Genomic DNA, 21440 nt, shown 5'->3' with positions numbered 1-21440 from the left:
CAGGGACCCCAATGACTCGGATGTTGCTGCGACGGGCCCGCCCCTCCTGGTTCTCCAACTTAAGTGCAACCTGATGATGCTGCTGGGTCAAATGTTGGACTTTTTCTTCCAGCGAACAAGTTTTATGTTGTAGCTCAGTGACAGTTATCTCGCTTTGAGTGACGCGTTCCGTCGTTTTGTTCATGTCGGCCCTGAGTAAATTCATTTCAATAGAGACTTTGTCGATCTTTGTTTCAAGCGTGGCACCCAAGACCTGATTGCAGTCATTATGGAGCTTAGCGAGGGCTCAGAGTCGCCCGCCAGACCATCCGCCGCCTCCTCATCCGGAGTAGACTGATTGGGGATTGAGTTTTTGTCCAGTTTGTTGGACTGCACGGGAGGACCTCCCTTGGGTTTCATATTGGCGGGGGGGCCGCGCCTGGGGCGCCGATTGCCACTTGTCAACTCGTGTGCTTTGCGTTGCAGCGACACCTCGGTCAGGAGTGTAAGATGAGCTATCAGTATCCGCACAGTATGAGATAAAGTGCAGTCTTGACCATTTGCTGGACCCCCACTGCGCACTGCGGTTGCTCAGGCCGCTTGTGGCCCTTCAGGTGCACCTAGGCTCAGTAGTTGTTGAGGAGGCGTCTTCGGGTGCTAGCTGCGTCTTGGTTGGAAAAGCTTCCAGCTCCTCCAAAGCATCTGGTCAAACGTCAGGCCCACACGGTTCACAGGCCTACTGGCGTCTAGTGGCTGCCATTCTGTTGTGCAGTTTCGTGGGAGGCGTAAGCTTTGGGCATCTGGCGCCAGGCAGAATGTACATATACTGCGTAGGTCTTGGGCAGGCCCTGGGCGAAGCTGCCTCGAAACCAGGTAGTTCCGGTGTGTAGAGAGCCAGGGAACACGCTTCACAGCAAGGAGGGCAAGGGCCTCAAGATCGGCGGCCAGTGGCAGCAATATCACAAGAGAACCTCAGGGCCAGATCACACCATCAGCTCATTCAGGAAGAGGCACTCTCCCCAGCAATCCCTATCGGAGAGAAAGGCAACAGGCAGTACAGTTCAGCCCCTTATCGTGGGTACAGATCGGCCAGCGCTTTGTAGGTCCCGGGGAGGAGCAAAACGGCGGCCGCCGCGGATCTCAGAAAATCCTGTAGTCAAAGTGGCATGCAGCCTGGGCGTTTATTATGTGGCACTGCAATCACGCTGGGAGTGCGCTTCCCCAAAACAGCACAGGCTCGCGGGTGGTGAGCAGGCCGCAGGAGCGTGTCTAGGCGATGACGGTAAGAGGAGGGGGGCACTCTCATTACCCCAATTGACAAAAGTATTTGCTAATCGCCTTACCCTTCTAATGACATTTCCTTGTTCGACCAGACCAATCAGGTTTTATATCTGGGCTTCTACATCTCATAACCTACGTACATTATTTGCTCTATTACAGGACATAAACCTGACCTAGCTGCAGTAGCGGCATTTCTTGATGCCACCAAAGCATTTGATTAATTGGAATAGGATTATTTAATGACCATATTCTTCTGAATGAGGATCCCTCATTCTTTTCTGACATGAATCATTCTCTGCTACTCACAAGCAATGGCAAGGTTAGGATTAATGGCCGGTCTCAGCTCCATTCAACATCACCATAGGCACATTGCAGGGCTGTTCATTGTCACCAATGCTCTTGGCCCTGGCAATGGAGCCCCTGTCTGCAAACCTCTATCAATGCCACCGAGAATAGACAATCCGATACCCCACTAGACATATACTAGTCTCATTATATGTAGATGGCATCACCCTCTATTTGCAAAATTCTTAGGTCAGTCTCAATGGAGTGCTCCACAAATTTGTCAGGTGTTTGGGGCTGTCTGGTATACAAATTAATTGAGTAGAAAAATCCAGTTTATATCCCCTCACATCAGCCAGGCAGCAGTTCCTTCTGGAATTTCCATTAAAATGGTACAACTCCAAGCTCTGATATCTAAGAGTGGTATGTTGAGGGACAAAGAGGAAACTATTAAAGCGAATTATGGCACGGCCCTATCTTCTTCAAATCACTTAAGAAACAGATGGTTAGACTGGCATAGGCTAGTAAACAAAACCGTATCCAATGGGACACTCTTACGTTGCCATTGTCGAAATGAGGATTTGAAGCACCGAATATGGAATTGTACTGCCTGTGTGCCCAGGCACACCATGCCATTCACCGGTACAAACCAACCACTTCCATACCGCATCTGGTGATAGAACAAGGCTATATGGCCAACGTTCCACGGACTTCATTTCTGCATTCATTAGTGACCTTCACCACACTGGTGGATTCCACAGTGGCATGCACTTCCATGGCATTGTGCAAAATGGCCTGAAGACTCAACGAGCCACTGATGTACTCCCTACGCATCCCCTTGTGTTATCACCAACTTCTACCAGTCACACATGAGACAGCATTCAGGCAGATACTTCGCCAATGCAGAATTGCTACTCGGGGGGGGGGTCTCTATTGTAAGGGCTCCTTTGTAACCCGAGACACATTCTTTGCCGGGGGTGTCACCGTCCCGACTCAATATCTTTTTGTACATTTGCTTATGACACAGCGTCAGGGCTACCACCCCAGACTTTCCTCAAGAACCCTCTACACTAGATACTCTACACACATTGCTTAAGGCTGCGATGGCAAGGCACCTTGTTTCGCTCTTATATTGAATGGCTCGGCTGGCGATACCCTTCACAGTGGGACAGGAACAAGCTAGGTGGGAAATAGATATAGGAGCCCCTATTACAGATGAACAATGGCACTTTTGCTGCATACAGACAGTTCGGAATGCATCTAGCAGTAGACTTCTCATAATCCTTTATAAATTCCTCCGCAGAATGTATTATACCCCTGCTAGACTACACCAATAGCGTCTTCGGTCTGATGACAACTGCCCATGGTGCGTAATGACTGGAGCGTATCTTCTTCATCTGGATTGGTCCTGTGGTCCAATACAAACATACTGAAGGGAAATGTCTGTGGTTCTCACTGACATAATAGGTCAAAAAAAGATCAACTGACCGCATATGCTGAACACTTGCCCTCCCCCGATCTCGTCTGATAGATATATGTGATCCATTACACAAGTACCTGCTAAATCATATACAAGATATAGAAGACAAGGATGTGACTCGCACCCTGTACTGATTGATTCTCTAAGAAAATGGACCCCTCTATGTACATGTCTGTAGTGTTGTGAAGTGACGTGCCATACCATAGAGATACACCTTAATGAAGTATAAGTCCAAAATTATACACTCGGACTCATCCCATGCTATCCAAACACTTCCACGCAGTGCGATGGAATATATAACTCAGATCTACATCGTGCTTGACCAGAAATGTTTTCTGTATGCCTATAAGATGCGAGGTGCTGATATGAAATGTGAGAAACAGTAATAACATTGTGTATAAGATTTTACCATTACCAATGACAATATATGTTAGTTTTCCTTTTGTTTTTGATTGCACTTGCTATCAGATAAAAGAAAAATCAATAAAGATTTTTTTTTAAAAACATTCCACAAGACATCCTTTGTAGGAAATACAGCAGGAGCCATAGGGTCAAGGACACCTGTAGAAGTAAAACTACAAGCCTCACATAATGGTTGGGGAGGATCATCCACAATTGGGTGGGGCAAAGGGTTAGAAAACCTAGGGCCAGATGCGTGAAGCTAAATTGCGATCGCAAACGCTGAAATTCGCAGTATTTCAATGTTTGCGATCGCAATTTAGCTGTGTGCAATGTAGGAAAGAAAAACCTACTGGCAAAATAAAGAATAGCAAAATTTGCAATTCCCTATTTTGCGCAAGCATTTAGAGAATCGCAATTTGCGATTTCCTAAATTCTATTCTATTAGCAATCGCAAATTGCGATATTGCTGTAAGGAATCGCAAATTACCACCAACTTCATGTTGGTGGTAATTTGCGGTTACCTTGACAAATGCGCATTTTATCATTTTTCAAAGTGCCATGTGGCACACATACATGCCCATCGGGCATGTATGTGCGCCACTTGTGCACACATGCACATTTCAGGGGTGCAACAGGGCATCCTTTAGGAACCCTTGAACCTTTGAAATTGCGTGCGTACCTATTGGGTACTCGCAATTCACGTAATTCACGCAATTCCCATTCATTCCTCTGGGCCTCTTGACCATGTATGGGCCTCTTGGCCATGTAAGAGCAAGGGTAACTGCTTATGTGTGCACATTTAGGGACAGCGAGAAAGGGAGGGGGAATGCCACGCGTACCCTTCCACCGATACACGCTGTCGCCTCAGCTCTTGACCAGTTAGGACATATCTGAGGAGTGGCCTAACATGCTCGTGCCTATATGGCAGCGTGTTAGATCAAATGTCCAGAACGAGGAACCGTCTCATCCCTGGGTTGAACTGGATGCATTTAATCTGCCTTCTACAAACAACAGGTATTCTTACCACTGCATGGGGTTAGTGTGTGGGGGGATGCGGGTGCCTTAAGTGCTTGCGCCGCATGTTCCGCCACTAGTGCCTTGCGGAGGTCCAACAGCCAATTGCTTTTGCTGGGAGCGGCACTCGATTTCCACTAAATAGCTATTCTCCTCTTTGCCAGTGCCAAAGCTAGGTCCAGAAATGTATTAAGGTTTTTTTTGCGTAGCAGTGTGCTTGGTGATACCAAGTAAAAAGTGCAAGCCTTGCACAGGTAATGATGTGTCAGTTGCTTCCCCTAGAGTCGTCGCTACCTCATTCCAGTAAATACTAAGGCAAGGGTATGACCAGACCATGTGAAGGAACTCTGCGTCTGTTGCTAAGCAGTGAGGACAAGCGTCAACAGAGGGAGGGTACATACGGGCTAATCTGTGTAGTGTTAAATATGTATGATGTAAGTAATTAAATTGTGTATATTTCAGTCTAGCATTCGTGGATATAATTTTTGGGTAGCCTATACACTGTGCCCATTGCTTATCACTTATGGTGGCTGACAACTCGGAGTTCCAATATGCACGAAGTGGTGCCAGCAGGGAAATAGAATCTGGTCTATAAATCGCTGTCACAGCATGTCTGCCTTTACCATGCGTAAGTAATGTTTGCAGTGTCTGCGATGTGTCTGGTTCTTTATCATCGTTCCCCCATGTTTGGAGGAATTGTCATGCTAGTAGTGCATAAAGCATGAATGTTCCCTGTGATATCCCAAAGTACTTCATTAACCCCTCAAGGTTCTGTAGTTGTGAATCTAAGAATAAGTCGGCCCAGGTTTCCAATCCGAACGCAGCCCAGGACTGTACTTCCGGGCAGTTGTGGCAAGCAAATGAGCCCGGTAGAATCCCCAGTGGTAGCATAGGTGCATATGGTGTTGGTTGGCCCTTAGGCCTCACATGGGAAACAGCGTTTACATCGCATGCAATTACAACACGGTCGTTACAATGACTGCGTTGTTCCGATGCAAGCCATTACATCGCAAGTCGTTGCTACAACTTGCTGTAGGGGGCCCGCAAATCTCTGGACCTTGAGCCTCCCCATATCAATGCAACAAGGAGTGCTTCCAGGTCTTTAAATATATTCTGCGGCAGGCTATCGGGGCGGGCGGTAAAGAAGTAGAGGAGCTGCGGAAGTAAAAGCATTTTAGCAATGGCCACTCTGCCCATAGGGGACAAGGGGCGGTTACGCCAAAAAGGAAGGGCTGCCCGTGCTCTGGACATTGCTCTACCTATGTTCCCATCAATGATGTCTGAACTAGAATGATATATTTGGAAACAAAGATACTTGAAAGTGTCAAATGTCCACTTCAACGGGGTACAAGGCGTGGACTGTCTTTGATCTGGTGGAACCGCTCTCATGGGAAAGGCTACTGATGTAGACCAGTTAACCCGAAGGCCCGAGGCATGAGCTTGGGTATCTAAGAGCTCCATCAGTTCTTGCAGCACAATGCTTTCGCCCCGGAGGTTGACTAGAGCATCATCTGCATACAATTATATTATATGCCATTGCCTGTTTGCATGGCTTCTCCTGTCCAGCACCCGTTGACGTAATTTGCATACAAAGGGCTCCACGGCAAATGCAAGCAAGATAGGTGATAGCGGGCAGCCCTGTCTGGAGCCACGCTCTATAACTAACTGTAGACAAATGTCTCGACCTGTATTTACCCTTGCCTGTGGGATTATGTATAATACGCACACCCAGCGTAAGTATTTAGGTCCAATACCAAATTTACCCAGAACGTCCAGCAGATACTGCCAGCCCAAGATGTCAAATGACTTTTCAATACCCAAGGCTGCTAGCCAGGGGGTGTCAGGTTCCGCACGGGCCCAATCCAGCAGTTTAAACAGATGGTGCAAATTCAGGCCAGTACTTCTCCCTGGAATGGAGCCATTTTGGTATTTGTGTGTCAGAAGGAATGCTGTGTCTATTAGCCTGTTAGCCAGTATTTTCCCCAATATTTTATAATCAGCTTTTAATAATTACAAGGGCTGATATGAGGCCATCTGTAGTGGATCCCTACCCGGTTTAGGTAACACCACTAATAGCGCTTCTCGCAAGGATGATGGGAGCTCCCTCCCTCATTTGCGTCCTTGTATACATTAGGGAGGTGGGGTACAAGTTGTTCTCAGTAAGTAGAGTAAAACTCTGAAGGCAAACCATCAGTGCCCGTGGCCTTACCTGCCGCTAGCTGCTTAATAGCGTCGAGTATTTCATCCTCTGTGATAGGTTCCTCGAGCGAGTCATGTTGGGGCTGTGTGACCTGCGGAATCTTCACTTGTGCCAAATATCGTTGAATGTGTGGGAGATTGTCAGTGGTGGGCGCTCTGTACAAGAGAGTGTAATATTTGTAAAAGGAGTCGCTAATTGCCGCTTGTGTATTTACCAACACACCCTCATTGTTATATATCGCCATAATGGGAGGTTGTGAAGCATCAGTTTTCAAGAGCCAAGCTAGGATTTTACCTGCTTTGTCACCCTCTGTGTGTTGTCGAGCTCGATAGTGTATGTAGTACAGTGCACAAAGACTCTCTAAAGTGTCCTTGTATGCTTGCTGTGCTTTAGCTAGCAGAGGAGCCACCTGGGGGTCTGTGGGTGCCAGGCATTCACATCTTTGGACTTCTGACTCATGCTTTTGTAGGTCTGATGTCAGGTCCATGCGGGAACCGTATGTTGTTTTAATGGCATGTCCCCCAGTGACCAATTTGAATGCATCCCATTCTTTGCTTCTATTGGAGGCGGTGCCTGCATTATTCTGGAAATATATGGTGATCGTTTGTGAGATGGCAGAGCGAAATGTCGTTACCCTGAGCGCTGAGATGGGGAGACGCCAGTTCAGAATCCTAGCTCTGTGTGCCCCACGAGTGGTGTAACTGTAATGGGTAATGATCAGAAAGTGCACATGCTAGGTATTCCGTGCGCGTTACCCTAACCAAGGCTTCCACAGAGCAATATATTGCATCAATCCGCGTGTGAAGATCATGCATCAAGGAATAATGCGAGTATGTGTGCGTTTCGTGGTGTTGCCTACATCATACGTCACTCAGTTGCATGTGGTCCTTCCAGTCTCTCAGGTGCCGCGATAGTTGAATGGATTGCGCTCCCAGGAGCAGCAGACGTGAGCGATCCAGATCAAGATCATAGGTACAATTATAATCCCCTCCCCGTAGTGTTGGTGCTGAGGGGTCAGAGAGCTGGGATGGCGTGAGTGACTGCAGAAACTGTGCTTGCCCATTGTTCAGGTGTACAGGGAGATTAGTGTCAATGGGAAACCACCTAGTAGGCCCTACAGCACCACATAGTAGCCCTGAGAGTCTATCCGGGTGTGTATCACTTTTAAACGTGTGCCTGGTGCCACCCATATGAGGGTGCCTCTAGCATATCCAGAGTATGTGGTGCCTATGGCCGTGCCCCGCCAACGCTTGCGCAGTGAGGCAAGTGTTTGTGTGGTGAGGTGCGTCTGCTGTGTTAATGCGATTGAGATCTTGTGGTTAGGCAAATATTGATAGATAGTCGTTTAACACATCCTGCCAGCCCGCGCAAATTCCATGAACGCCGTGCTGTATATGACAATACTCAAATTGCATCACATAGATATCATGGTAGGAAATGGAGATCACATTAAACAATAAAAACATTCCCCTAACTCCCCATCCAAGGCCAGCTTGCCAAAAGACAATTGGGCACATGCACTGAAATGCTATCAAACTGATTATAAATCGAGTGCTATCACAGACGCTTAACGTTGTTAGGGGGCGCATCTCTATGCTGTCCTACCTAAATTGGCTGCCATGTACTGAATAAAATTATGATTTCTTGTAACTCTGCCTCCTGTTTCTGGACAAGAAGAAATAAAAATACCTAGGGTGACCCACACATTGGTAACTGATTATTCATACACCAACTGCAAATATGCAATTCATTTGCCTTCTGCAGGGTGATCTCTGGGCTTCCTCCCCGCAACTCTGCATGTTGTGAGTCTGTTAAGGTTAACAAACAATCAAGCCCTGTGTCTGAGTCCGAATCAGTTCTAGTGGGTGTTGTGGGATTGCTAAGGTGCTTCGCTGTCTTTATTGCCTGTGCTCGTTTCGCTGCCACTTGCTTCTTGGTAGGCCGCTGTACTTTGTTTCTTCTGCGCCCTCTACGTGCTCCCACGAGTCTCCAGGTTGGGCACGAGTCTGCCAGGGCCGTGGGCAGGAGATGTGCCAAAAAATTCTGGTCTATCCATGACTAGGCTTCTTCTGGGGTGGAGCAGTATATATTTATATCCTTATGACGGATGCGCAGTTTGGCAGGGTATTGTAATGCATATTGTATCTGATGCTCCCTGAGGCACTGCTTAGCTTCCATATAGGAGGATCTGAGGCGCTGTGCAGTCAGGGTATAATCAGGGTAAATGTGTACTGTTGCATTTTCTGCCTGCCAGCGGCCCCTGGATCTGGTCGCTCGGAGGATATGGTCTCTGTCCCGGTAGTTAAACAACCTTACCACTACCGGCCTCGGTGGATTGCCCGGGCGTGGAGGACCACCTGGAACCCCATGCACCCTTTCTATTGAGAAAAATTTGGAGACAATACCCTGTTGGATATCTTTAGAGATCCAGGATTCTAGGTACAAGTCAATACTGGGTCCCTCCAACTGTTACGGCAGTCCTACAATATGAATATGTTTCCACCCAGTTCGTCAAGTCGTCAAGTATTCCACCTCTTGCTGTAAAGATTTGAGTGGTTCTGTAGCCATGGACATAGTAGGGCGCAAGGATGCTAATGCAGACTCCGACTCCTCTACTCTGGCTTTAAGTTTTTTATTGTCCTCTCTTAAGAATCCCATTTCATTGCCTAATGTGTCGATTTTGGGACCCAGTGTAGTTTTATTGTCCATTACCGATGTGAGTGGTCAGGTGGGGTGCTTACATTTGTTGTGAGGCATCTCCTCCGCTAGCTGCCGGAGTTGTTGTTTCTACTGAGGCTGTGATTTGTCTGAGCAAGGCTTTCCCATCTTATTTATTGGCACTGGAGGAGCCCAAATGGGAGCGAAAGCATAGTCCTACTCATGTGATAGGCCTCTCTATAAGTAGTCGAGCAGCCGGCTGCTTCTGCAACTCTGAGTGCAGTGGCGGCCGCTCCATTAGGGCGTTGGGCGCCGCCCTACTGCTTTCTCGCTGCGCCACAAACAGAAAATAAAACGGTATTTAAAATACCATTTTATTTCCTGCTTCTCGCGCTGCAAGAAAGCAGATGTCAGTGGTATGCCTGGTAGGGGGTGGGTGGGAGGGATTGCCTGGTTGGGGCGGTCGTGTGGGCGGGTCAGAGAGGAGTGGCTTGCACCACTCTAAGTGCCCAGACTGCTTGGTCGGCCCTGGGGGCTGACCAAAGCAGTCATGCGTCATGTGCGTTTTCTCTATGTAGGCTGCATGCAGCCTACATAGAGAAAATGGCGTCCCTACTGGTGCCCGGCTGGGTGCCGCCCGGGGCTCAGCGCCAATCACAACGCTGCCTTCACAGGAGGGGAGGGAGCAGCATGCCTGTTCCTGTGTTTGAAAGCAGCAGAGGCGGCGCGGGAGGCGGCGCGGGAGGCGGCGCGGGACCCGGCCGAGCAGCAGAGGCAGACCCAGACCCGGCCGAGCAGCAGAGGCAGACCCGGTCAGGTAAGTTACTTTTCACATCTCCCCCCCTCCAACACCCGCGCGACCCCCACCCCAACACCCGCGTGACCCCCCCCGAATATTAAGTGCCGCGAGTCGCGACTGCTTCTTTGAACCGTAGACTGTAAATCTAGTTATGCCGCATTTCCTCATATCGAGGACTGTGGGCAAGACGTTGTCCTGTGCTGCTCTCATGTGTAGGCAGACGAATGGCCTTCTTCTGTCGCTGGAAGAGATTCATAGTTTAGCACTCAGGGCACGTGCTTTCTACAAACCTAACCGCCCCTTTCTGGTGCAACAAAGCACATCATTGCTGCACTTATTTAATTTTTGCAGTTTGACATTGCGGGACGGTATTGGCGCACTTTACATGAGCGCCGGTTACAATACACAACAAAGCATTCATTTTTCTACGGCACGGGGAGATTAAGTGATTTGCCTCATAATCACAGGATGTTGAACCGAAACCGAGACTTGGTTCCATAGCTCAAAAGTCGGCAGGTCCGCCCCATCCTCTCTCTCGCAACGAAGCGAAAAAGAAAGTGATTTGGGAAGGAATGTTTCTCCTTCCTGAGGAATTAGTGGTAGGAGGTCAAAGTTAAAATGCGTCACAGCAGAAGTGCATACATGTGTGGGGGAATGCCTGCTGAGTTGAATGTCTGATGTGTGTCTTAATGATGTGGTAGTCCTCTAATTCGCCTTCCGCACTCAGTAATTCCCTTTGGAGCCTCAGGAGGTTAATCAAGTGCGATGCTCGTTGCCACATGACTAAAGTCAACAGACACCTGCGACCTAAACATACTGTAAAACCACCTTGCTAAAGAAATTGAAGTACAGTCATGTGAGTTTGTCAGATATAAAAATAGAAGCCGTCAGCACTCATGGGGTTTGCCGGCACCCTGCTGAGCGTTTCCCCTTAAACTGTTGGTTGATGTGTCTCCGTGCTCCCCTGGCAACTGAAATCTGGCTGTATTTTGGACTCATGTATTTCATTTACACGTTCACTGAGTGCCAGCACTGGGCCAAGCTTCAGAAACATAACAATAAAAATGTTTCTGACGCTAAGCCCTGCTGGATGGTATATTGCTTAGAGGTTCGTGGCACTGGCAGGGCCTAGCTTCAGAAACATTTCTATCTACATGTTGTTATATGACATCCCTTTATTAATGTAATAGCTGCACTTTCACAATTGCTTTATTAACCTTCTTGCTTCTCAAATTTGCTTAAAAATGCACCATTTACCCACTCTTTTATCAAAATGTTCGCGGGGCAAAACCCCCGAACCCTCCTTAAGTTGTTTGGGCTCACTTGCTGCGCTCGCTCGCCGCTGTGTACTCAGACAGAACGTTTACGCCTCACCACTTTCAAATGTCACCAGCCACCACTGGTGTCTTGTAGTGTCGCTACTGCATTATGGTTCGTGGTATGTCAAGAGATGTGGCATCTGTGTGCCAGTGGTCCACTGGGAGAAAAACAGGTATGGTGTCTTAGGGCGGGCTATAGCTATTAAAGGGTCTTGCAACCGTACAGCGCTTCGGCCCTTGTGTGCAGATTTGGTAGTGAGTGCCGGGCTGCCTGGGGAACACTTTCGCCGAGTCTGGCTGGGAAAGATCACTCTGCACAACGGGTCCCATGCTATGGGGTCCCCCAGCTTCTTGTGGCACCCACAGCCGTCATGCACCCCTGTACCACCTCCGAGGGGAACAGTGCCAGCCCAAGGCCTCCAGTAGCGACCTTTAGTTTCACATGAGCAGATCCAGTACATCGCGTCTGAGGCTCTGGAAGATTTTCTGAGCTATGTGAGTCGCTGGGCCTACGGTGCGGATATTGCCCCACATATGTGGAGAAATGCAGCTTAACCGCTTGAGAGGCCCAGTTCAGGAGCGGTCTATTGAATGGGTGCTGTACTTCCTACGGCCCCTCGCCACAGGCCGCCCACCGTCGCACATGCAGCTGAGTGCATACCCACAGGCAGTAGACCAGCTTTAGGGGTAGTCTGCATGCAACGGAGCTGCAGGCTTCACAGTCAGTGAGGAACAGGGGCACCGTCCGGGGCCCAGGCTAAACACACCCAGAGTCGGAGCGGGCGCTGGCACCCCGTTCGGTCCGGGCCCACAACATGCACGCTCTGTTGATAGCTTTGGCTCCGGGGCCACAGCCTCACGCACGCCCCTGAGCCTTTACCACGGGTGCTCCTCCGACATCTTCCACTTTGAGGCATGGCCGGGTGGATCAGCCTCAGCCGAGGTCCATGGTTGCAAGTCGTCACAGCGCCGAGCCTCTGTTGATGCCCCGATCGCCCGTCTGTCTCGAAAGTGGGGGTCAGCAGGACTTCTGGGGGCACCCTCCATAAATTATACCATGGATGGATGGCACATGTAGTAGGGTATATTCAGGTTCTTTAAGCAAGCCTCACACGAAGCTCAGCAAAGCGTGTCCGTATGCGCCATCATCTTGGCCACGCCCCCTCGAGGGACCAATCCCCCTAACCCTCCTAACAAATAAAATGTCATTGTACTTGGAGATGATAAAGTCAGTGTACTGGGTCAACCAGTGGCAAACCTTACTTTAAAGCTGTGAAGACAATTCCTCCTTTCAGGATGGAAATGATGCACCCTAGGTTGTATTGCCACATAAGGGCACCAGTCAGGAGGGGGAGGGGGTTCAAGCAAGGTTGGATGCAGGAGATAAGATGCTGTGACATAAATTCTTGAGTGTGCAATCAAGATGCAAAGGGGCCCTCCTTGGCCTTGCAGACATTTGCCAGTTGGAATTGCTACATATGGGCAACAGTCAGGAGGGAGATTTAAGCAAGGCCGGATGATGGATAAGTGATGCTGTGATGCTAATTCCGGAGGACACAATCATGGTGCAAAGCTGATGGGCCGTCCTTGGCATTGCTGACCTTTGCCACCAAATCTGCAACTTGCAGCTTCAGGCTTTCCCACCCCCTGTAGAGCTGGAGCCTGACTGCTGGCTGCTAGCAGTGCACCAACAGTCTGCAATGGCCTAGGGCTAATGGGCCAGCCTAAATCTCCAGGTTAGGCACAGTTAGCAGTAGGTGGCTGAGTAGGAGGTAGAGTGGGGGATGGTTGTGCCAAGAAGACATTAGGCTTGGCTGTTAGAGCCAACATGGAGACCTGTAAGGAACAAATCCTATCCACCAATGGAGCAATACATGTAGCCACAATAGATTGGACCTTCTCCAGGGCACATTCCCAATAACAATTTGGTGCCTCACCATTCCTCCCAAAAGCGCTGGAAGATGTCAACTCTGGCTGCGGCATATCAGATCCAGCCAGATTGTGAAATCTGTCAGGGGGATGAACTGCAGACCTATGTATCGTAGCTGGCAGTGGTGGGGCCATTGTTTTGTTTTCCTCTTTTTTTGGGAGAGGGACCACTTGGTGAGCTGCTAGATGACTACGAGGGGGCTTGGTCTGTGAACACCATGGAGAGTGGGCCCCCACAGCTGGAAATGCCCACATCAAGAGCACTAGGAGTGGGGCTGTTGGACTCAATAAAGAATTGCTCAGCCCCTCTCCAGAATCTATGGAAAAGCATCTCTCTGCCAAGTCAATTTCCTTTTAAATCACACCAATTGCGCAAGCTAAAAATGAGTCAAGTGTGGTACTAATCTGTGGCTTTGTTGAGGTACTGGATTTATCCCTGGTCAACTTTCTTTTGCCCATTTTCCAAACAAGGAGAGCACAGGTAACTGAAGCAAATTGACTAAATAATCATGCCAAGAGGCTCACCAGCATTGTCAGCAGAAAACAATCAAGGGAGTGGCCTACGACATGCTCGGTGATGGCAGACCTGCTCTTAGCCCGGTCTTCAGCCTGGCGTGTGCACGTGCCCTGTGCTGTGTGAAGCCACTGGTGCTAATAAGTACATCATTCCAGGTCTGGCCCCTCCTGTGTGTGGGGAAAGCTGGGGGATGTAGTCCTACTGCAGCCAGGGCCACCGGAATACATCCGATGTGAGCGCGGGCAGGGAAACTGCCTCAATGCAAACCCTGAAGATTCCCTTCTAGTCACACATTCATAAAAGGGTAATACTCTCCTTGCATCTACTTGTGAGCTTGTCCTGCAAATATTCCAGCGCTACCTCCTTGGAGCAGTATACCTCTTAACTGGGAAATTATGGAATCCATCAACAAGATTGGCAGCTTCTCTTTTTCATAAAGAAAACTTTATCTGTACTGTATGACTTGTTGTACATGATGGATTTTACCAAAATTACTCCATGACCACTTTTGGCCCTTGGTCTGAAGTTAACATTTGGAAGCTCTGTGGTAGCTGTGACAGTTACTCTACCCTGTCAAGTTTTCTGCCAATGCTGATGTTTTGCATCAGTTCTGAGACTGTGATTTCTAGTTTCATGTTGCACATCATCTTCACTCCCTCTTGTCCCTTGCTCTTGTTTCCCCTCTCTAAAAACTATAACAGGGCCTCCTTGAGAAAGTTGTGACATGAGGACTATGGTCATAGCAGGTATTGTGTCAGGAAGGAGATACGGAGGCATTGTTTACCACTAATAGCTTGCCAGATGACCTCCAGCTCGTCTTTGACCTGTCTTCTTCCCCTGATTCTATCCCTAAGTTCAGTTCCACTTTAGTTTTTATTTCTGAGTGGATGAGTGCTAACCACTTGAAGCGTAACCCGGACAAGATGGAACTTGTCCTCACTGGTGGCCCCTCCAACCCTTGGTCTCCTGCACATTGGCCCCTCTCTTTAGGTCCCCCTCCTGTGCCCGTCCCCTCTGTACGCACCCTTGGCATTAAAGTCAGCCATGACTTATCTATGCACAGTCAGATTAGTTCTGTTGTGTCTTCCTGTTTCTTGTCCCTCCGTCTTATCCGGAAGATTTCGCGGTTTTTTTCCACCGACGCACTTAAAACCATAGTCATGGCCCTTGTCACCTCTCGCCTCGACTATGGGAATGGCCTGTATGTGGGCATACCCGCCTTCGAATTCCGCCGAATTCAGGCCATCCAAAACCAAGCGGCTCGCCTCATCCTCTCCCTTCCTAAATCCTCTCATATCACACCTGCACTCAAGTCCCTTCACTGGCTTCCTGTTCGTTTTAGATCTTTTTTTAAACTGGCTTGTTTAGCCTTTCGGGCTCATTCCCACTCTGCTCCCCTTTTCATCACTTCTCTTATCTCTTCTCACGCCCCCAGCCGCACTCTTCGCTCTTCTTCCCTGTCTCTTTTGCACATCCCCCGCTTCCGTAAATCCAGAACGGGGGGTACCCAGTTTTCAGTCCTGGCCCCTTAGCTCTGGAACAGTCTTCCACTCTCCATTCGCTCTATTCCCATCTACACTCACTTCCGTAAGGCCCTCAAAACCTTTCTTTTCTCTCAGGCATTCCCTTCCTAGTCTCCCGGGGTGTTCTCTGTGAGCTCTGATCAGGCCCTCAGCGCCAGGAAGCCGCTTGGCCGCAGTGCGCTTTATTAAATATTTTTTTCATTTAATTTAATTTCATTTCAATGTTCGGCTGTGCAATGTCTCACCTCACTTGTGTGGAGTTTATTGCAAGCACAGGAAGGCTGGTGATGTTCATAGAGTGTCAGTGCAATCTGGCACAAGGCTTAATGCTTGCAGAAAGCACACCATTGGACAGCACCAAGCAACAAAAATTACAAATCTCAAGAAACCTTTAACTCTCACAGTGTTTAAAGAAGGCTGCAGCCATCTTAGATTATTGTTGCACATTTCTCACTGGTCCACCGCATTCTTGCTAGGGAATTATGCTACAATTTTGCAGCAGAAAGGACTCTTGTTTCTTTGGATTTGTGACTCACTTCAGGACAACTGTTACTTTCTTGAGAGCTTTGCTGAAAGACAGTCTGGATACAAAGAGGTATTTTGGAAATCAACTTGTATTGAAAAACAAACTGTATAACATTTGTTGAATATTTAGCCTTAGAAATGCAATACTTTTGGGATAGTGTTGTAGTCATAATGAATCATCCTGTCAGAAGGAGCAGAAAGTGTTAATTCTCACAGAGTTCGGCATCGCATCAAAAACAGCAACATTCTAAAACAGCCTCTCACAACATCATTTAATAAAGTCAAAATACTGCACGAACCTCTTTGTTATGAGAAAATCAATAGTTCCAGTTAACTTTCCGTGAAGGTAATCCCATACTGGGTAAGTATGTCACTGGATCTGCAATAGTGCTTCTCTAAAACCTAGCATTGCCTTTTCCAGGTGACCTATTGATGAATGAGGTGAAATGGCCCTTACGCTTAGCTTAATACTCCAACATTTGAGCAGTTATGCTATTCGTATTGATCTTCACCATCCTCATAGGTTTATACAATTCAAAACTACCTTTTTGCGTACATGGACAAAGAATTCAGGGACCTCTTCAGAGTGAGGTGGAAATCTAGATTTAAGCCAACATGGACACAAAGAGGAGAGAGGTTCTCTCCCTCTTAATAACCAGAAAGATAGTGACAGAGTTGGGAGAGATTCTGTATGCTAATAGTCTCTTTCTGATGGCAACAACAAATGGAATGTCCTAAACTTTGGCTAAGTGTACAATATGTTTGAGAAATTTGTTGAAGCACTCTACTAGACCATTACATTGGTGGTGGTACAGAGCAGTAGGTGTGTGTTTGATCTTTTTTGTGACAAAAAATTCAGAAATCTCAGCAGAAGTTAATTTGACCACATTTTCTGTGACAATTTGCTCTGGGTACCTTTCTCTTCTGAAAATGTTCATAAGAAATTTAAGAACAGTGGCAGTAAAAAGATTATCAGTGAACATTACTTCAGGCCACTTAGAATGGTAATCAATAAGCACTATAGCATATCTCATGTTGTGAGGTAATTTCTTGGAGAATCCATAAATATCTAGCCCCACTTTCTGCCATGAGCATTAGGCTAAGGTACATTATGCATGGGTGTAAAATTGTTTTTGTAGGACTTATCAGATTCAGAACATGTCACACAAATCTTTCTGCCTCACTGCTCATGCTAGGCTGCCGAAAATTATTTCCTAAAATATTCTTCAAGTATGACATTCCCATGCAACCCTTCTACCACTCCTTAAGAATAATAGCTCTCATTACTTCAGGGGAAAACATTTATCAGTATGGAACCCCAAATTTCCATCTACACTTAATTCATTTGTCACTGGTACAAATGAAAGAAGGGACCCTTTCAAGGATCTTAGAGCTCAACAACCTTCATGGACATATTTCTTTACTTGAGCGAGTACTTTGTCCTTCTTTTCTTCACTCATGCATTTTTTTCATTCATACTTTCCTCGATAATGGTGCCAATATCACAAATTTGTGCTACCAAATCATTTCACCGTCCTCGTTTTCTACCTTTTCAGGTTTATCATATGGAATTCTGGACAGACAGCCAGTTGATTAACAAATGAATTACATGAAAGTTATAGTCTTGGAGCTTGAAACATAACCTGGTCACCCAAGCAGTAGTACATGTTCCTAACCATGGTAACAAAAAAATCTGTGTTAGTGGGGTAAAAGCTTTTGCATCTACTAAGATTACACAATGCTTACTGCTGACATACAGTGGAAATGTAGGTGCATTGACTATTTGATTTTCAAAATCCTTGTTCTGTTCTTTACCCTACACAAACTCCTTTCCTGAGGAGTTTTTAAGAGGTTCCATAAACGTTGCAAAGTTTATCACAAATTGTCTGTATTATTCACAAAGTCCATTAAACAATCTTAACTTGTCTTTATCATCTGGAGCAGGTGCCTCCTTATGACAATAATAAGAGACTCCTTAGGTGAAGCTCTTTTCTATGAGATGGCATGTCCCAGATAACGAACCTGATTTATGAACAAATTACATTTGTCTGGGGCAAAGTATAAAAGGCCTTCACTCAAGAGTCTCTTGCAAACTTCTACCAATATAACTAAATGTTCCTTTATGTCTGTGGAGAATATTAACACATCACCTTGGAAGCATCTGACATGGGATTCCATATCATAAAAAATGCGGTACATAACATGTTTAAATACTGAGGCCGCTGATGCAAGTCTGAATGGCATTCTTCTGTATTGGTATACTACAATAAGGGTGATGAAGGCTGTAAGAGTCTCAAGTACTCCGCTAGTTCAATTTGATGGTATAACTACATAAATCTAAGGTTGAAAAAAGCAGTACGCCAGTCAACGGTGTCAAGAGATCATTGACTTTGGGTAAGGGATGACTGTCTGCACATATGTTAGCATTTAATGATCTAAGATCCACACAGAGCCTTCGATGTCCACTAGCCTTCTTTGTCAAAACTATGGTAAAAAGCCAGTCTGTAGTCTCTGTTTCTTCAACGACACCACCTTTCAAAACGTTTTGAAATAAGATTTGCAGCTCTTTCTTTACAGTGAATGGTACATTTCTTTGTTTTTTGTTTTACAGGTAATGCATTTTTCTTTAAACTTTATGCAGTGAGTGAAACTCTTCAATATTCCCATTTTTTCATTATATACATCAGGAAAATTGTCTTTTATCTGATCACTGCGATTGGATTCTGTGATAAGTAACACAGGATCAATGACACAAGAATCAGGTTTTACTCTTGAGCAATCTCTGGTCGCTACACCCAAGTATACCTACTCCTTTGTTTACTTCTATCTGATCTTGTTTTAAACTTTGCTATAGATATGAAATACTCAATAAGGTGGGTCGCATTGCCATCATAACTTACTGCTCTGACATTGGGTACTTCCAAAGCAGATATATATTTATGCAAATTACTTTCCATAATTTTCCTTGGATATAATAGTAAATGGAGATACTGAATCCCCCAAAAAGTTTAAATCCTTTCTAAGAACATTAATATACACCGTGGCAGTTTGGTAAAATTGGATTGAATGTGATCAACTTCTTCTTGTATCATCAATACCATCATTTTATCTTCCGAGTCACTTTTCCCTGTTCATGATTAGCTCTCTTCTTCCAGAGTCAAATTTTTTCATAACACACACAAGTGCTCACCTCCTCTTTATATATTTAAAATGATGGAAGCTATACAGAATATACATATTAATGTTTGGACACTGGGTTGTGCTCTTTTGTCTCCATACATGGAATATATCTCTGTTTTCACCATAACTGCACCATAAACATAAGTATATGTCTACCTATAATTTGCTCGATCATGATGGGTTAATACATGTGACATAATCCTTTCCATTTCCCATCACCTTGCGGAACTTGAATTATGTGATATGACTTATACTTTGAAATCAATGTACCTAATAATTATGATACCCATTCTCTCTCCACTCAATATATTTTCTAATTCTATCTTCCCCTTCTTGTGGAATAATGTATTGTATTTGTTATACTTTACATTTGATGATCTCTGTCTATATCACTTTCTCTCCCTCTCTCTTTTTTGTCTGGTAACATATGAACTTCTGTTGATATGGTATAACTAACTATCATCCCTCATTTCGGTCTCATGATTTCATCGTTTCCTTCTCCCCCTCACATTTAGCGTGACAAAAAGACCAAAAACGTCTTTGATGTACCATATGTCTGTTTTTTTCTGCCTACATAAATACCGACAATGGTAGTTGAATATAATAATTTGGCAGCCCTGAAGAAGCCCCAGGCTGAAAGGCCAAAAATAGGGGGCAAAACACGTGTTGGCTGTGCCACATACCTTTTTGTTTCTTGTTCTATCTTTTCCTGAATTACTGTGAGAATCAAAGAGTCTCCTCTCAAATAAAACACTGGATTCAATACAAGGATTTCTCCTAATGATTATGAATACTGTTATTTGACCTGACACACTTCTCAGTAACTTGAGCCACTGACAGTTTTCCATTCTTATTTCATCTTTGCACATTCTAGCAAAATGTCCTTGACGTTTGCATTTTATGGCAGGGCATCCTCAATAGTTGGCTATGTGAAGGGGTGAGGAGTTGGACTAATGACTAGGACAGTCGACTGCGAATCTGGGGAACTGGGATCGAGTCTCGGCAATGATGCCGAACATCCTGTGATTCTGGGCAAATCACTCCCCTTGCCTAACAAAAAAAAAAAAAAGTGTCCTCATGTAACACAACTGGTGCTATGTCAAGCGCTCTCAAGTTTGTGCTATATAAAACTGCGTAAAAGTTAAAAAAAAATTGTAATTCACTTTCACACCTATAACATGCATAATTTGCTTCATTCTTTCTATGATTGCTAAACTTTCCTTCGAAAGACCTTCCACTCATAAAACCAATCGACTCATTTAGTTTTTTATGTCTATCTTCATTTACCATTTTGACCCAAGACTGTTTCATAGCTTAAGCTGTTTTTATCCCTTTTTCTAACATAGGATCTCCTATGACCCAAAGGTGTTGTTGGTATCTTTTGCAATTAGGGGCCGATTATGATGTCGGTTGGAAACGTTTCAGACCGAATCGGTTTTGGAATCGTTTCTGACTGAATCGGGTTCTGCGTGCCCGACCAACGGATTGTGATGGTTCCAAACATCGTTCGGTCGGTCTCGCCTTGACTTCAACGGATGCCTGTGTTCTGAAAGAGAACGCAGGCTCCCATCGAAAAAAGGGGTGGTTGGGGGAAAACCTTGCACCCTGTGGCCGGCACCTCATGGTGCCTGTCACACTTTGCATGGTTGGAAAGAGGGGTCCCTTGGGTACCCCCCAAGAGCCCCAACAGGAGGCACACAGGTGAAGGGGGCCTGCTACGGGCCCCCAAAGTCAGATTCCGACAGCCATTTTGTGTTGAGCAGACCAATTCGGAACGACTGTCAGAAATGGCCATCATAATCTCTTGTCGGAAACCGTGTCCATAGAGCTGTACGATTCAGCTCCAAATGACTTGGTCGGCCGAAAATGTATCCGATTCCGTCAGAAACATAGGTTCCGAATCGGACTCGGAGAATACGAATCCCGTTTGAAGCCTTTCCGACTGGAATCGTAATGTGCAAATTAGTGTTGACTAGGAGTTGGTCTCTGATCATTTCATCTGTGGTTGGACCAAATATGCATGAGCATGACAAACTTCTAAATGCTGTCAGAAACTGCTTAACACATTAATTTTCCCTTTGACGGCGAGTGTACAAATGATATCTTTACAGAGTTTTGCTTCATGTGGGTTCAAAACGTTTCCAATATTGCTAAGGCTTCCTCAAACTCATTTAAGTCATCTTGATACTGAGATGTTTCAATTTGGGTAAGGATCTGAAAACCTTTTGTCTTTCAGATCCTAGTAAATGCAATAGAATGTATTTTCCCCTTTCAACAGGTATTCTATGTGCATATATTGCTGATAGATATGTAAGGAAGTCTTCTTTTAATTTTTTTTTCATTCTAGGGGGG

At 46.0% G+C, this 21440-nt stretch overlaps 1 protein-coding gene across 1 annotated transcript in view; it reads right to left on the bottom strand.

The window, feature by feature from the left end:
• Positions 1-21440, bottom strand: part of LOC146860897 (uncharacterized) — a 1545865-nt gene that overhangs the window by 74093 nt on the left and 1450332 nt on the right. The window contains exon 37 of the mRNA XM_085646178.1: positions 6648-6793. Within this exon, the coding sequence (XP_085502304.1) occupies positions 6648-6793 (146 nt within the window). The remainder of the gene's footprint in view (positions 1-6647; positions 6794-21440) is intronic.

This window comes from Triturus cristatus, chromosome 3_1 (assembly GCF_964204655.1).
Source record: "Triturus cristatus chromosome 3_1, aTriCri1.1, whole genome shotgun sequence".
Classification (NCBI taxonomy): domain Eukaryota; kingdom Metazoa; phylum Chordata; class Amphibia; order Caudata; family Salamandridae; genus Triturus; species Triturus cristatus.
The sequence above is the reverse complement of the archived record's forward strand: the minus strand, read 5'-3'. Positions and strand labels throughout refer to the sequence as shown.